Source organism: Mastigoproctus giganteus, chromosome 3 (genome assembly GCF_048544385.1).
Source record: "Mastigoproctus giganteus isolate SK-2022 chromosome 3, ASM4854438v1, whole genome shotgun sequence".
In the NCBI taxonomy this organism is placed as follows: domain Eukaryota; kingdom Metazoa; phylum Arthropoda; class Arachnida; order Uropygi; family Thelyphonidae; genus Mastigoproctus; species Mastigoproctus giganteus.
Window position 1 is genome coordinate 189818607 of NC_143577.1, and position 12144 is coordinate 189830750.

General features: G+C 37.3%; 1 protein-coding gene across 1 annotated transcript in view; it reads left to right on the plus strand.

Moving 5' to 3' along the window:
* Positions 1–12144, plus strand: part of LOC150088498 (cytochrome P450 2C21-like) — an 88981-nt gene that overhangs the window by 61845 nt on the left and 14992 nt on the right. Inside the window, exons 5-6 of the mRNA XM_090370193.1 lie at positions 274–572; positions 11063–11178. Of these exons, the coding sequence (XP_090226319.1) occupies positions 274–572; positions 11063–11178 (415 nt within the window). The remainder of the gene's footprint in view (positions 1–273; positions 573–11062; positions 11179–12144) is intronic.

Sequence of the window (12144 nt, forward strand, 5' to 3'; positions counted from 1 at the left end):
CAAATACATCCATTCATATTTACAGTTAGCGCTGTCAAAGGGACATATGGGAAAGGTTATTTCCAGAAGAATAATGCGTTATGTCACAGGACACGAATCGTTCGGCAATGGTTCCAGGAGCATGAATGTGTTTTGGCTGGTATTATACTGGAAACTTTATATAAAATACTATATTTAAAATACTGACAAATCAGTATAAAATATTAAGTAAGCATTTTAATATCCTGTCATTTTACTATCATGTTTTTTTTTTTTTTTTTTTTTCCTTTACAGAACGAAGTACGCCGCTTTGTGAAAAAGATTGAAAGTTTCAATGCAGACCCAAAAGATTTAAACGACGAATATCTTTTATTGAGTACCACGAATGTCATTGCTGCCATGGTTTTTGGAAGACGATTCAGCCGTTCAAATCCAGAGTGGAAATATATGAATGAAATGTTTATGAAGATAACTAATGATATCGATCCATTTGATACACTCACATTTTTTCCTTGGTTAATGCCACTGACTTCTGCATTGGCGAAGTACACTCCTCTAAAGAACTCATTAAAAAGTTTGACCACATTTTTTATGTAAGCAGCAGTCTTTATTTTAATATTCGGCATAACATTAGTAGAACCATATTCTTTCCAAATATTCTATAATATTTTACCTTCTACTGAACTAGTGTTCACGAAGATAACACTATTGGCAAACGAAATGAAACATTTCATTTTTTGATCAAAGATATACAAACACTTTTCTAAACCAATTTTCACTGCTGATTTGAAATATGTTCTCCGCGATTTTTTTTTTATCTATCGCGTGTAGGTTTCGATATACGTCTGCTAATAGTTTCAGTGCAATTTAATTAAGACGATTCCATTATGTGGGGGGTGGGGATTTTTTCTTATAATATTTATATTTGTATATTCATATTATTTTCGTATATCCTTTTTCTTATATATTTTATCTATCCCCTTGTGATTAGTTCTCCTTTACAATAACTCCCCACTTGCGCATCTGACTATTAACTTCACAGAAAATTCTAGGTTCAAGGGGAAAAGCTCTTAGATGTATTTAATTCCCTTCGGATAGGCTGGTACTCAGAACAACAAAAAAACACACAAAAGGTTATATATAAAATTCAGTTTATTGTACATATTTACATGAATACATCAAAACCAAAATGATTAAACCCAAACATATGACAACATGATCTAGTCTCATCTTCTTATGTATATATATATATATATATATATCTTAGTCATGCATCGGTTAAAACCATTAATAACAATACCAATCCCGTTCAATTCCCTTCTGTATACATTCAATCCGGCATCATTTAAACCATCAATAACAAAAAATCGATCCCTTTCTATTATTTCCTACATATATTGATCATGCATCAATTAAAACCATTAATAACAAAATATCAATCCTCTTTCTATTATTTCTTACATAATTCAATACTTATTCATTTACTTATCACAATGATTATTAATCACTCACTTCTAATTCCCATCCAAAACATATTTAATTGTAGCCTATCAAGCAATTATAAACAAGGCATCAATTACTTCAAATATTTTATATATATGTGTTCCCTTCCAAAATTATTTATATATCTATTAACTTGCCCTGGCTAATGTCCTTCAGCACATATCCTAAAATAACCTATCCTTACAACTGAGTAATTCTTATACACAGTATCTTTTAAAAGTCCTGCTATTTAAATTTCGGAGTTCCTACAGTGCTTTGTGTGTATGAGAATACTTATGTAACTAGCCACTTAGTTATCTTGAGGCTTTGCGGCATGTCCTTCATCTTTCTCGCGGTGAACAGCAGGTCAACTCCATCTGGACGCATCTCGCAAACCTTGGAGAGTTCGACAGGAGCTTTCGGGTTTGCTTCTTGGGTTTCGAGTACCTTTGCTCCTTAAAAACGATTCATTTCATCTGGTCAGCACGTTTGTTCTCCCTTCGGTTTGGCTCCGGATTCTATCAGCTTCAGCTCAATTATCTCCTGGGCATCAGACGTCTTGTTTATCCTACAATGAGCTAACTTCGCCGTATTCTGCTTTCTCAACTATTTTAGTTGCCTTCTGCTCTTTACTGAACTCTGTAAAAAACTCTGAACTTTCTTTACTGAAACAAAACTGTCTGCTACTGGCTGACGGATTGACAAACTGCTACATCTTAACTTGATCCACTTTCTTCTCTCCAACACTAATTTATACTACAGCTACTCAACTTACTGACACTGACTGACTATACCATCTTAAACTGGTCAGCACTTGCTCAACTCTGACCGACTAAACCATTTTAACTCACACCGCCAAAATCTCAACTTTGTGTCTCTGACTAACTCATCTTCAGAAACACCGACAAAAAACCTCAACTCTGTCTGTTAAACCATTTTCACTCACACCGACACAAATCTCAACTTTGTGCCCCTTAAACCATTTTCACTCACACCCACAAAAATCTCAACTTTGTGTCTTCCTAAACCAATCCTTTCACTGCCTTTTTCCTTCATCTTACTCTCGATTTCGCCACGCCTATTCTCAGTGACTCCTTCCAATCCTATATTCATTTCCGAATTCTTCTCATTTGATTTGTTAGAAGGCCTATACTCAGCCTGCCGAGTAGCACGTGTTATCATACACCCACTTTTTACAATTCTACCAGATTTTCTCCCATACGGTGTGCCCTTTGCTGTTTGCCGATTATTCAAAAAACAACTCTTCCCCCTGTCATATAACGCCTTTGTCCCCGTAGCGTTCTAACACCACGAAAATCACATGTCCTGACCACAGCACCTATATTTGGAAACTTATATGCTGGTCAAGAACCCACTTCCTGTTTACGACTGACTGTCTCTACTAAGTTCGATCTCGCATAAACCTTAATTTGCCTGTTGTTGTTTGGACCCATGCCGCTTTACAGTATTTTTCTACTGTTTATTCCCCGCTTATAACGGAAGTTGATGGCTAATGGCTCTGCTTTTATTACTTACTATCCATTAAATTTATATTCCATGCTGAAAAATCCTATTTATTGAAATCAGACGATATTACTTTCGTATTCACTAGCAACAAGAACTCCTATTTCTTAATTAATAAAAACAACTTATTATTTTTATTCTGTAAGATTTTTTGAATCTTACAATTACAAAACACGACACCGGTTACAGATCGGTCTTGTGTTTTTTAATGAAATCATATTTATATAATTTTTTTTACAGTTTTAACTCAGTCTATTATATTTTTATCACTAATATGTATATTATATATTATATAATTATATTTAGCATAAATGTTAGTGCAATTGCATCATTTCTGTATGTAGCCAACTACGTAAGTAGTTATTAAAGTGGCATTATTAAGTATATCTCATATTGTGAATATCTTCACAACGAGTTTCCATGGTATTGCACTACCTCGAATAGGTAACGCTTCACCATAGGAAAAGACTATTGTTACTTATTCTCAGCGGGTATCATCACCCTATCAGGTTGAATCTCCAATCAGGGAGAAATACTCACTGATGAGGAGCCAATAAGCTCCGAAACGGTGCCTTATGGGTGATAGTATCCGCCGAGAATAAGTAACAAAAGTCTTCTCCTATGGTGAAGCGTTACTTATTCGAGGTAGTGCAATATCATGGCAACTCGTTGTGAAGGTATTCACAATATGAGATATAGTTAATGATGTCAATTTAATAACTACTTAAGTAGTTGACTACCTACAGAAATCATGCAATTGCACTAACTTGTATGCTAGTCAACTTCCTACGTAACTTGACGCTCTAGCCCTAAACTATACTAGAATTATATTTTTAATTGTATTATTATATACATAGTTAAAATAGTACAGTACGCTATAGTAAAAAACAAAATATGTACAATTTAAAAAGGTTGTATAGATGATTTGCTTTGGTATTTTGTCCGGAATGTCATGGTACAAGATTTCAACCAGCCATTGGAAAGCCCACCATGCTTTTAGTTCAAATACTGAGGCATTTACACAAAACTCATCCTGCAGTAGCTTTCTGATTTGTGTCCCCCCCCCCAATAGAGTCCTTCTTTCACTGCACTGAACTTTGGATTCTGATTTTAGCAATGAAATTCTGTCAAATTCATATTTAAATATCGCTTGCACAAATATATTCATTAGACTAATTTAGTGTGGAGTGGCAGAAGGAAAGTTTTCATTGGATCCATTGCGAAAAACGTACTGCAACTACTCGATAATAGCTGATATCTACTTTTTTGAATCAATCACGTCTGATGTAATGGCTTGCGTTAGAATGACTCCATAGGCATACGAAACACATTTTGTATTGAATTACTTCTAATAGTATCTTCATGTTATAGCATGTCTCCTTTAGATGAAAAGAGTAGGAAATTGGGTTGGATGACATTAAAGGAACAGAACAGTTTTGAAACTTCATTGTGAGCAGTGTGAAGAGGTGTCATTCAGATGTAATGTTAATTTCTGAAAATTCCCTACACACTCCACAGTTTCTTGGCAGAGTTGACCGTTCATTGTAAAGAATGCCGCCAAAACGCTTCTTTTTTTCGATATTGCAACAGTTTGACTTTCTTCTTAACCAAGTGTTTCTGCTTTAGCCTCGAGATGAGAAGTTCGGCTTCATATTTGGAGAGGGCTCGTTCTCTAATAAGGTCATTCAACTCATATTGGGTAAATAGCTACAGTTTTGATATACCTACGTCTGGTGTGTACCGAGGGTTGCCCGAAGTTCTCCAACAATTGCGCTTTAGTCACATTCCATTTCGTCTTCTAAAGAATCTGGTCCACGCTCTGGTCGTACCGGAATTGGCATACTATCATCGTGAGAGATTGTTTTCAAGGCTGAATAGAGGTCTGGATAAAAAATCTTGTGCTTATTCGTCACTGAGAATCGAGTTACATTTACATTGCAAAAGTAACAGTCACCGTCATGGTCTTTTTGGCTCCCTCAATATCATTGGTATAGCAAACACCATAAAATGTCCACATTGTGTTCAACCAGTCACATATTCCATTCGAACAAGCTGTACAAGTAACATGTGCTACGCACGCGTGTTTGGTGACCTACAGTACAGCCAAAGTGTAAATGGTAAATTTTCCTAATGTCCGTCGTGATTGCACTTCGTTGCGGTTTAGTTAGGATAGAGCCGTACATCTAACAATATTTTGCTGCGGTAATGTAATTTTTAAGATCATTAAGTGATCCACTGTATCATACCGGATACAATATACAACTAAATAATTAAATTATGAAATTAGAAGGATATACATATATTCAAACGGTTACGTAAATATGAATGAATAAACATTAAATTCCCAAGCAAATTAAGAGATTTATTCTTTGAATTTTGAAGATGTTTTGAATGAAATTTTAGAGTCAACATAAATCCCAATATCTTTGTAGACTGCAATGTTTTTGAGCAACTGAATTGCCGATTACAGGAGTGAACTGAAATGGAGAAGAATAGCCAAGTAGCACGGAATTAAGGAATCTAACTCAGACCTTTTCCACACAAACGGGATGGAAGAGGTCTGAGTTAGAATCCTCCCAATGACGCACGCAAATTGTATTAATTTTTCCCCTCACAATGTGGCTGAATTAGGCTGTCTCAAATGAGGATTGCATGGTTCTTTAATACTCGAAACTCTAATTTTTACGCCTAGCAAACGGACAAATTAACAAAATAAAATACAAGAAAACCAAACATGCAATTATATCATAAGAAAGGCCAACAACCAACCAACCAACTGAAAAGGAAGAAATGCTTCGTAATTCCGAAATGAGCAGAATTTGAGGGTTTAGGGCAAGACAAAAGTGAGAAGAAAATTATAAAATATTTGAAGAGAGCCATTGATATAGATGTCACACTGTAACATTGAAACTGGAACACCACGAAGGAACAAGAATAGCCAAGGAGAAAAGTAGCGCGTGATAAAAGTTGGAGGTGCTAATATGTGGGAACACATTTGATGTCATAAAACGATGCTTACAATGGACAGATTAATATGATGTAAATCCACGCTTGCGGATATACTGAACTAAGCATTTCGGTATTGAGGGGTACGGGTGTCCAATAGCCTCCTGCGGTGCTTACGACAAGCCTGTTCCACCTGGTCCTGCAGGATATCCGTGGTCTGTACTGGCTGTAGGTGGCTCTGTAGCTGACGTCCAATCATGGTCCACACGTGTTAGATTGGAGGAGAAATCCTGGGACTTTCCTGACCAATACAGTACGTCCATAACACGAGGACACTCAGAGAAAACCCCTGCGGTATGGATTCGGGCGTTGCCCTGTTAAAAATGGCATCAAGCACACCAGTCAGAAAAGGGAGAACGACCAGTTCCAGATTCTCGGCAACATAGCTGCGAGCAGTCACGCTCCCATTGACGAACATTAACGAAGACCATAAAACTGGTCGGTCCCCATACCATCACGCCAGCAGGGCGTGAAGTATAGCGTTAAATAATAACTCTCAGTTCATTACGTTCACGTATATGCGGCGATCATTGGGCAGATGCCGGATTTATTACTGAACACCACTTGATGCCATTCTGTATCCCAAGTGGCACCATTTCAGACGCTGTTGACAATGGGCAGTGGTCAGAGGCGATCGAAGCAATGACCAGTATCATACTGGTCATTGCAGTATCACACTGGCAGTATGCATGGCTGCTCCCTTCTGCTAGTCGGGGTGCAATAGTTCGAAGGGTGATGAGATGACAGCCAGCTGATATCACAGCTCGGTGGACGACGAGGGTGAGTGTAGGTGCGGTGCATACCTGTCGGCTGCGCGGTAGCACAATGGTATCGTCAACGTCATCCCACACAAGGTGGAAAAGGCCTAGGTTCGAATCCCGTCGATGACGCGAGGAACTTTCATCGGCGTTTTTCACACCGTGGATAAACTAGCCGGTCTCAGGCGTAGATAGCAAGGTTTTTTTCTACAGAAACCGGGTTTTTTTCGTCCAGCAAAAAGGAAAATCGACCAGAGAACACACGCAATTTACAGACACAAATACGGGTTTATGTAATCACGTATGGGTAACCCTAACATAATAATTTAAATTTTTTGTACACCGGTTGACGGATAAGATCAGCCTCCGTTGTGTAGCCCTCTCTCTTGCTTCACTATGTGGGGGGTGGAAATCTAATGAGATGATATATATATATTTATATTTTATTTTAATTATTATTTATCTATTTTGTTGTTCCCTTATATGAGTTTATCCACCTTTTTTTAATTTCCCCACTTACACATCTGACTCTACTTTACAGGAGAATTCCAGATCCAAGGGAACTTCTTAATTATTTATAACTCCCTTCGGACAGGCTGAGTGTTCAAGAATGACAAACAACACACTCATTAATATATAACATAATATTTTATTTACACTTATACACACAATATAAAAAATTAACAACTCTCAAGCACATATTATTATTACTCAAATTTGCCTATGTATTATCAGTTATATCTGGCAATTAAATACATTGGTTTTACACTAGAAAGGTTATTTCTTTATACACCACAAACTTAATATCTTTACAAAACTGCTATAGCTTCTTCTTCACACATGAACAATAATTACTTAAGAGGACTAGGTACACCCTTTCTCCACTTTAAATCAAATTCTTACCTTATGTATTGATTTAGGAATTTCACTCTTAACTTCCGTTTTAATTAGTACTCCACCTTGTCTTGGGGAATATAATTTCACAACTTTCTTTAATCAAGACAGATAATACATTTGACACCAATTTCTGGACTAATGCTGATCCCAAGTGTTAGCTACATTCATAAGGCTATTTCTTTCTCTGTATTCTCTACCCTTCCCTTCCAAAATATATTATACCTATATGTTAGACAATAACTAATAACAAATATCAAATTTCTCTCCTTTGCCTTGCTACATATGTCTAATTATACATTAATCAAAACTCCTATCTGATTTATCTCTATATTTATGTATATATAATTATACTTTTGTACATCCTTCCCTTAACATCTTTCTAAACATTATACTAATCTGATATTAGAGTTCCAACAGTCCTTTATTTGTGAGGGAGAATACTATATAACTAGTCACTTACTTAATTTTACGTATCGGATTTCTCCGTTTTGGGGCCTTCAGCTCCTTGTCTGGGAATGGCATCATCGTTTACCAACTGCATTCATCTCAGAACTTCAAGTTTCTCCATGGGCTGTAGTCTACGTCTAGATACGGCATCATTGTGTCTTTTAGGAATTTATGGGCTCGTCTTCGATACTGCTACTTAACCTTCGGTTCAGCTATTCTGGCGGACTCGGGATTACAACTTTACCTTCTCAGCTCACTTATCTGCGCCTTGCCTTTATCACTGCCTTCAGATGATGGATTAGGGTTATTTCTTTCCTTACACTACTTATTTTCACGCTGGCCACTTTCACTACCTTCCTATAACGGACAGGTTATTTCTCCATACACTTCAGTCATTTGCATACGGGCTACTACCCTTGCCTTTAGACGACGGACAGGCTTATTCTCCTTACACTTCATTCATCTGCATACGGGCCACTACCCTTGCCTTCCGACGACGGACTGACTTATTTGCATACGGGCCACTACCCTTGCCTTTAGACGACGGACAGGCTTATTCTCCTTACACTTCATTCATCTGCATACGGGCCACTACCCTTGCCTTCCTATAACGGACAGACTTATTTGCATACGGGCCACTACCCTTGCCTTTAGACGTCGGACAGGCTTATTCTCCTTACACTTCATTCATCTGCATACGGGCCACTACCGTTGCCTTCCGACGACGGACTGACTTATTTGCATACAGGCCACTACCCTTGCCTTCCGATAACGGACTACTCGACCGTTCTCTTCTATTATGAAACTCCACTGACTTTTCTTAACTTACTGACTGCACTTACTTATCTAACCCTTCACTACTCCATCTTACCTTGTCAGATCTTTCCTAACTGGCTGACAGGACAGGACAGGACTTATCTAACCCCACACAACTTATTACTCAATTTTCCCACTAACACTGTCAAAAACTCACGTCTGTCTTTCCTAACTCATCTCCACAAACCGCCAACAAAAGACCAACTCTGTGTTCTTTTTAACCCATTTTCACAAAACACTAACAAAACTCAACTCAGTAACTCATTTTAACTCATTCTTTCCCTAACACCGTCAAAAACTCAACTCTATGTTTTTACTAACCCATTTCCACAAACACCAACGAAATCTCAACTGTGTGTGTCTGTTCTCTCCCCGTTCACTCACTTTTTTCATCTCAATTCGGCAACGCCCCTCATAATTCCTGCTCGCCTTTTTTTTTTTAGTTTACCCAATCTTCTCATTTTGTCAAACTTTCATCATTTCCTATTCGTCCTTTAAAATTTCTCAAGCTGTATATTCAGAGCTCATTTTAATAAATTTCCAAATTTTTCCCAGGCAATCCGCTGCTTTGAAGTTCGCCGTCACCTTCGCCACCCCTCGTTAAACTTAGCAGATTTATTTTACATGCTCTAACAACCATGCCATCGCCGACAGTCAGACGCAAATGTGGTTGCTAGCCGGAGTAATTTGACCCGTATTTACTACAAGGCCGATATCTCGGTGTAACCGGACAAAGGGATGTCCCACAATGTTCAGTCTTTGTTCTTCAGAGCCATATTTATTCGCACCTGCACGCCAGTAGTGCTGTTACCATTCCCGTTGTTATTGTTTGTTCTTTGCCACGGTGGGAACTGAAATGTATCCCTAATTGCTAATAGCTTACCGCTTCCTTCTCTAATTCAACCTTGTCTAATTTTTAGCCGACCGGGCTAGCCGAGTGGGTAAAGTACCTGCCCGGCAACCCGAAGGTCGCGGGTTCGATTCCCGCCTTGGGCTTGGATCAAAGTACTGCAAAAACCTTGGGAGGTGCAATATGGCCACAGAAGCCGATGCGCCAACAACTACCAAATCAAAGAAAAGAAAAAAGAAAAAAAGTCTAATTTTTAATTCCTTGTGAGTGACCTAGAATAATATTAGTGACTGATAATGTTTACTGTCCTACTTTGCTATTTTCTAAGCTTTATTTTAAATAAATCTCACTCATTTCTAAAATATTAACATGTAAGATTTTACATCTTACAACTATCCATTCGGACCGTCCCGCAACCACTGCTAACAATATATGTGCGCTCTCTATTGTCACGGCCCACATGTTCAACTACACGACGAATCAGCCATCTTAGCCTCTCTAAGGCCGAATCCCGCACTCTGTCGAAGTGGCTGAATTGCTGATATCGCTCTTGAATGTGGCATCTCGGCATTGTCTGGAACCTCCTTGCACTCTGAAGTCGGTTTCTGTGAAATAGAAACATGTTAACTGCGTCGCACTTTGCTTTGAACTCCACCATCTCTACGTTTGTTTTTATATTAGCCGAATCTTCTTCCTCACTGTTCCGTATGTTACTTATTTGTATATCTCGACGCAAATCATCCGCCTGCTGATATGCATGCATTTCTCGTCATTCCTTCTGTGTGCTCCAATTTTAGTATTACAGAGTGTATTTCTTGCAACTTGTTCAGGTGAGAAAGAAATGGTCCCTAGTTCTAAGTCATTCGCACAAGCAATTATGGAGATATTACAATCTAAAGAGGATCTAAAGATTCTCTTTAGATTGTAATTAGATTGTAATTGTAATTACAATCTAAAGAGGGATCAGCGAGGCGAATAGCAGTGCCGATAAAGTATCACTCTGAAGGATATCAGCTGAAATGGTTCTAACGTGGATGTTCTTCCTAGATGGGAGAATTAAAGTGAAAATCTTGAGTGGCTAGAAAGATTGTTGAGGTAATATTTTTAATTGTCGCGATCCATTTTTTTTTACCACAATGACCCTAGTCATTGTTAACATGCAATATTTGGGGCATTCGTTAGATTGGAAAGAAGATTGTTTTTATAACATTTTAAGACAAGAAATACAGTAATATCTTATTATAGTACGACAAAAGCAGAAATATATTTGTCAGCATAATTCATAGTATTTTGCATTTTGCAGCAATGAACTGCAAGTCAACAAGCGGAATCATACCAAGAATAAGAATGTTTATTTTGCTGATGTTTTTCTAAGTGAGATTGAGAATAGGAAACATGACAAGGATAGTTACTTCACCGGTAAGTATAACATATTTACATATTTTAAGTGCTTACGATTAACATAATCAGCGTACATATATTAAGGTGATTATCAAGAAAATATAAAGTATTTTTTTTCAAATTCTAACGAAATTTCCCTTATATGTATATGGCTGAACTACTTAATATTATTAGTTTATCATTATTGTCTTATTAAAAAAAATAATTCCTATCAGTATTTACCTAGCATTATATAATTGCTAATTAAATTATGTTTTTATAGTAGGTGGCTGATAATATGAAAGCACTCTTCCATATCTTTTAATATCAGTATTAGAATAAGCTAAATGACGCCTGGAAGCTGACTTTGTACTGCCTATACCAAAATAAATTATAAATAGTGACCATCAAATTATTTTGAACTAAACTGTCCCTCTACCATTTGGCAGAATAATTTATTACCGTGATCTATAATATACTATCCGAAATAGGGGCTTCTGTTGTGATCTGGTTCTTGTCCTTCCTATCACCAAAATTATACCTCATTCAATGTTACCTTCTTCTAATTTCTGGAAAACATTTATGGGCTGTTGGAATCCTGCTTGGAGTATATTTGAAAGAGTTTATATAATTAACTACCACATGTTGGGGAAAGGTAAATTCAAATTAGGTTTCAGTAAATAAGTGGCCAATATAAAGTAAACCAGCACATAATTGACAGCAAAAAACGCAGAAATGAGAGTGGGAGGGGATAAATCGAGATGAAAGGTGTGATAGAAGGTGTTGTTGTTGTTGTTTGTTGTAGGGTTATAAGTGCATCAGCAAATTGAGCCATATTGCGCGGTATATAATATGTCTGTAAATTGCGTGTGTTCTGTGGTTTATATATGTCATATATATGCTTTGCTATTTGCTGGGAAAAAATCCCGAATTTTCAGAAGGAAAAACTATGCTACCCTCGCCTTAATCCGACTATTTCAGCTACGTTGTGATAAAGGCCAATAA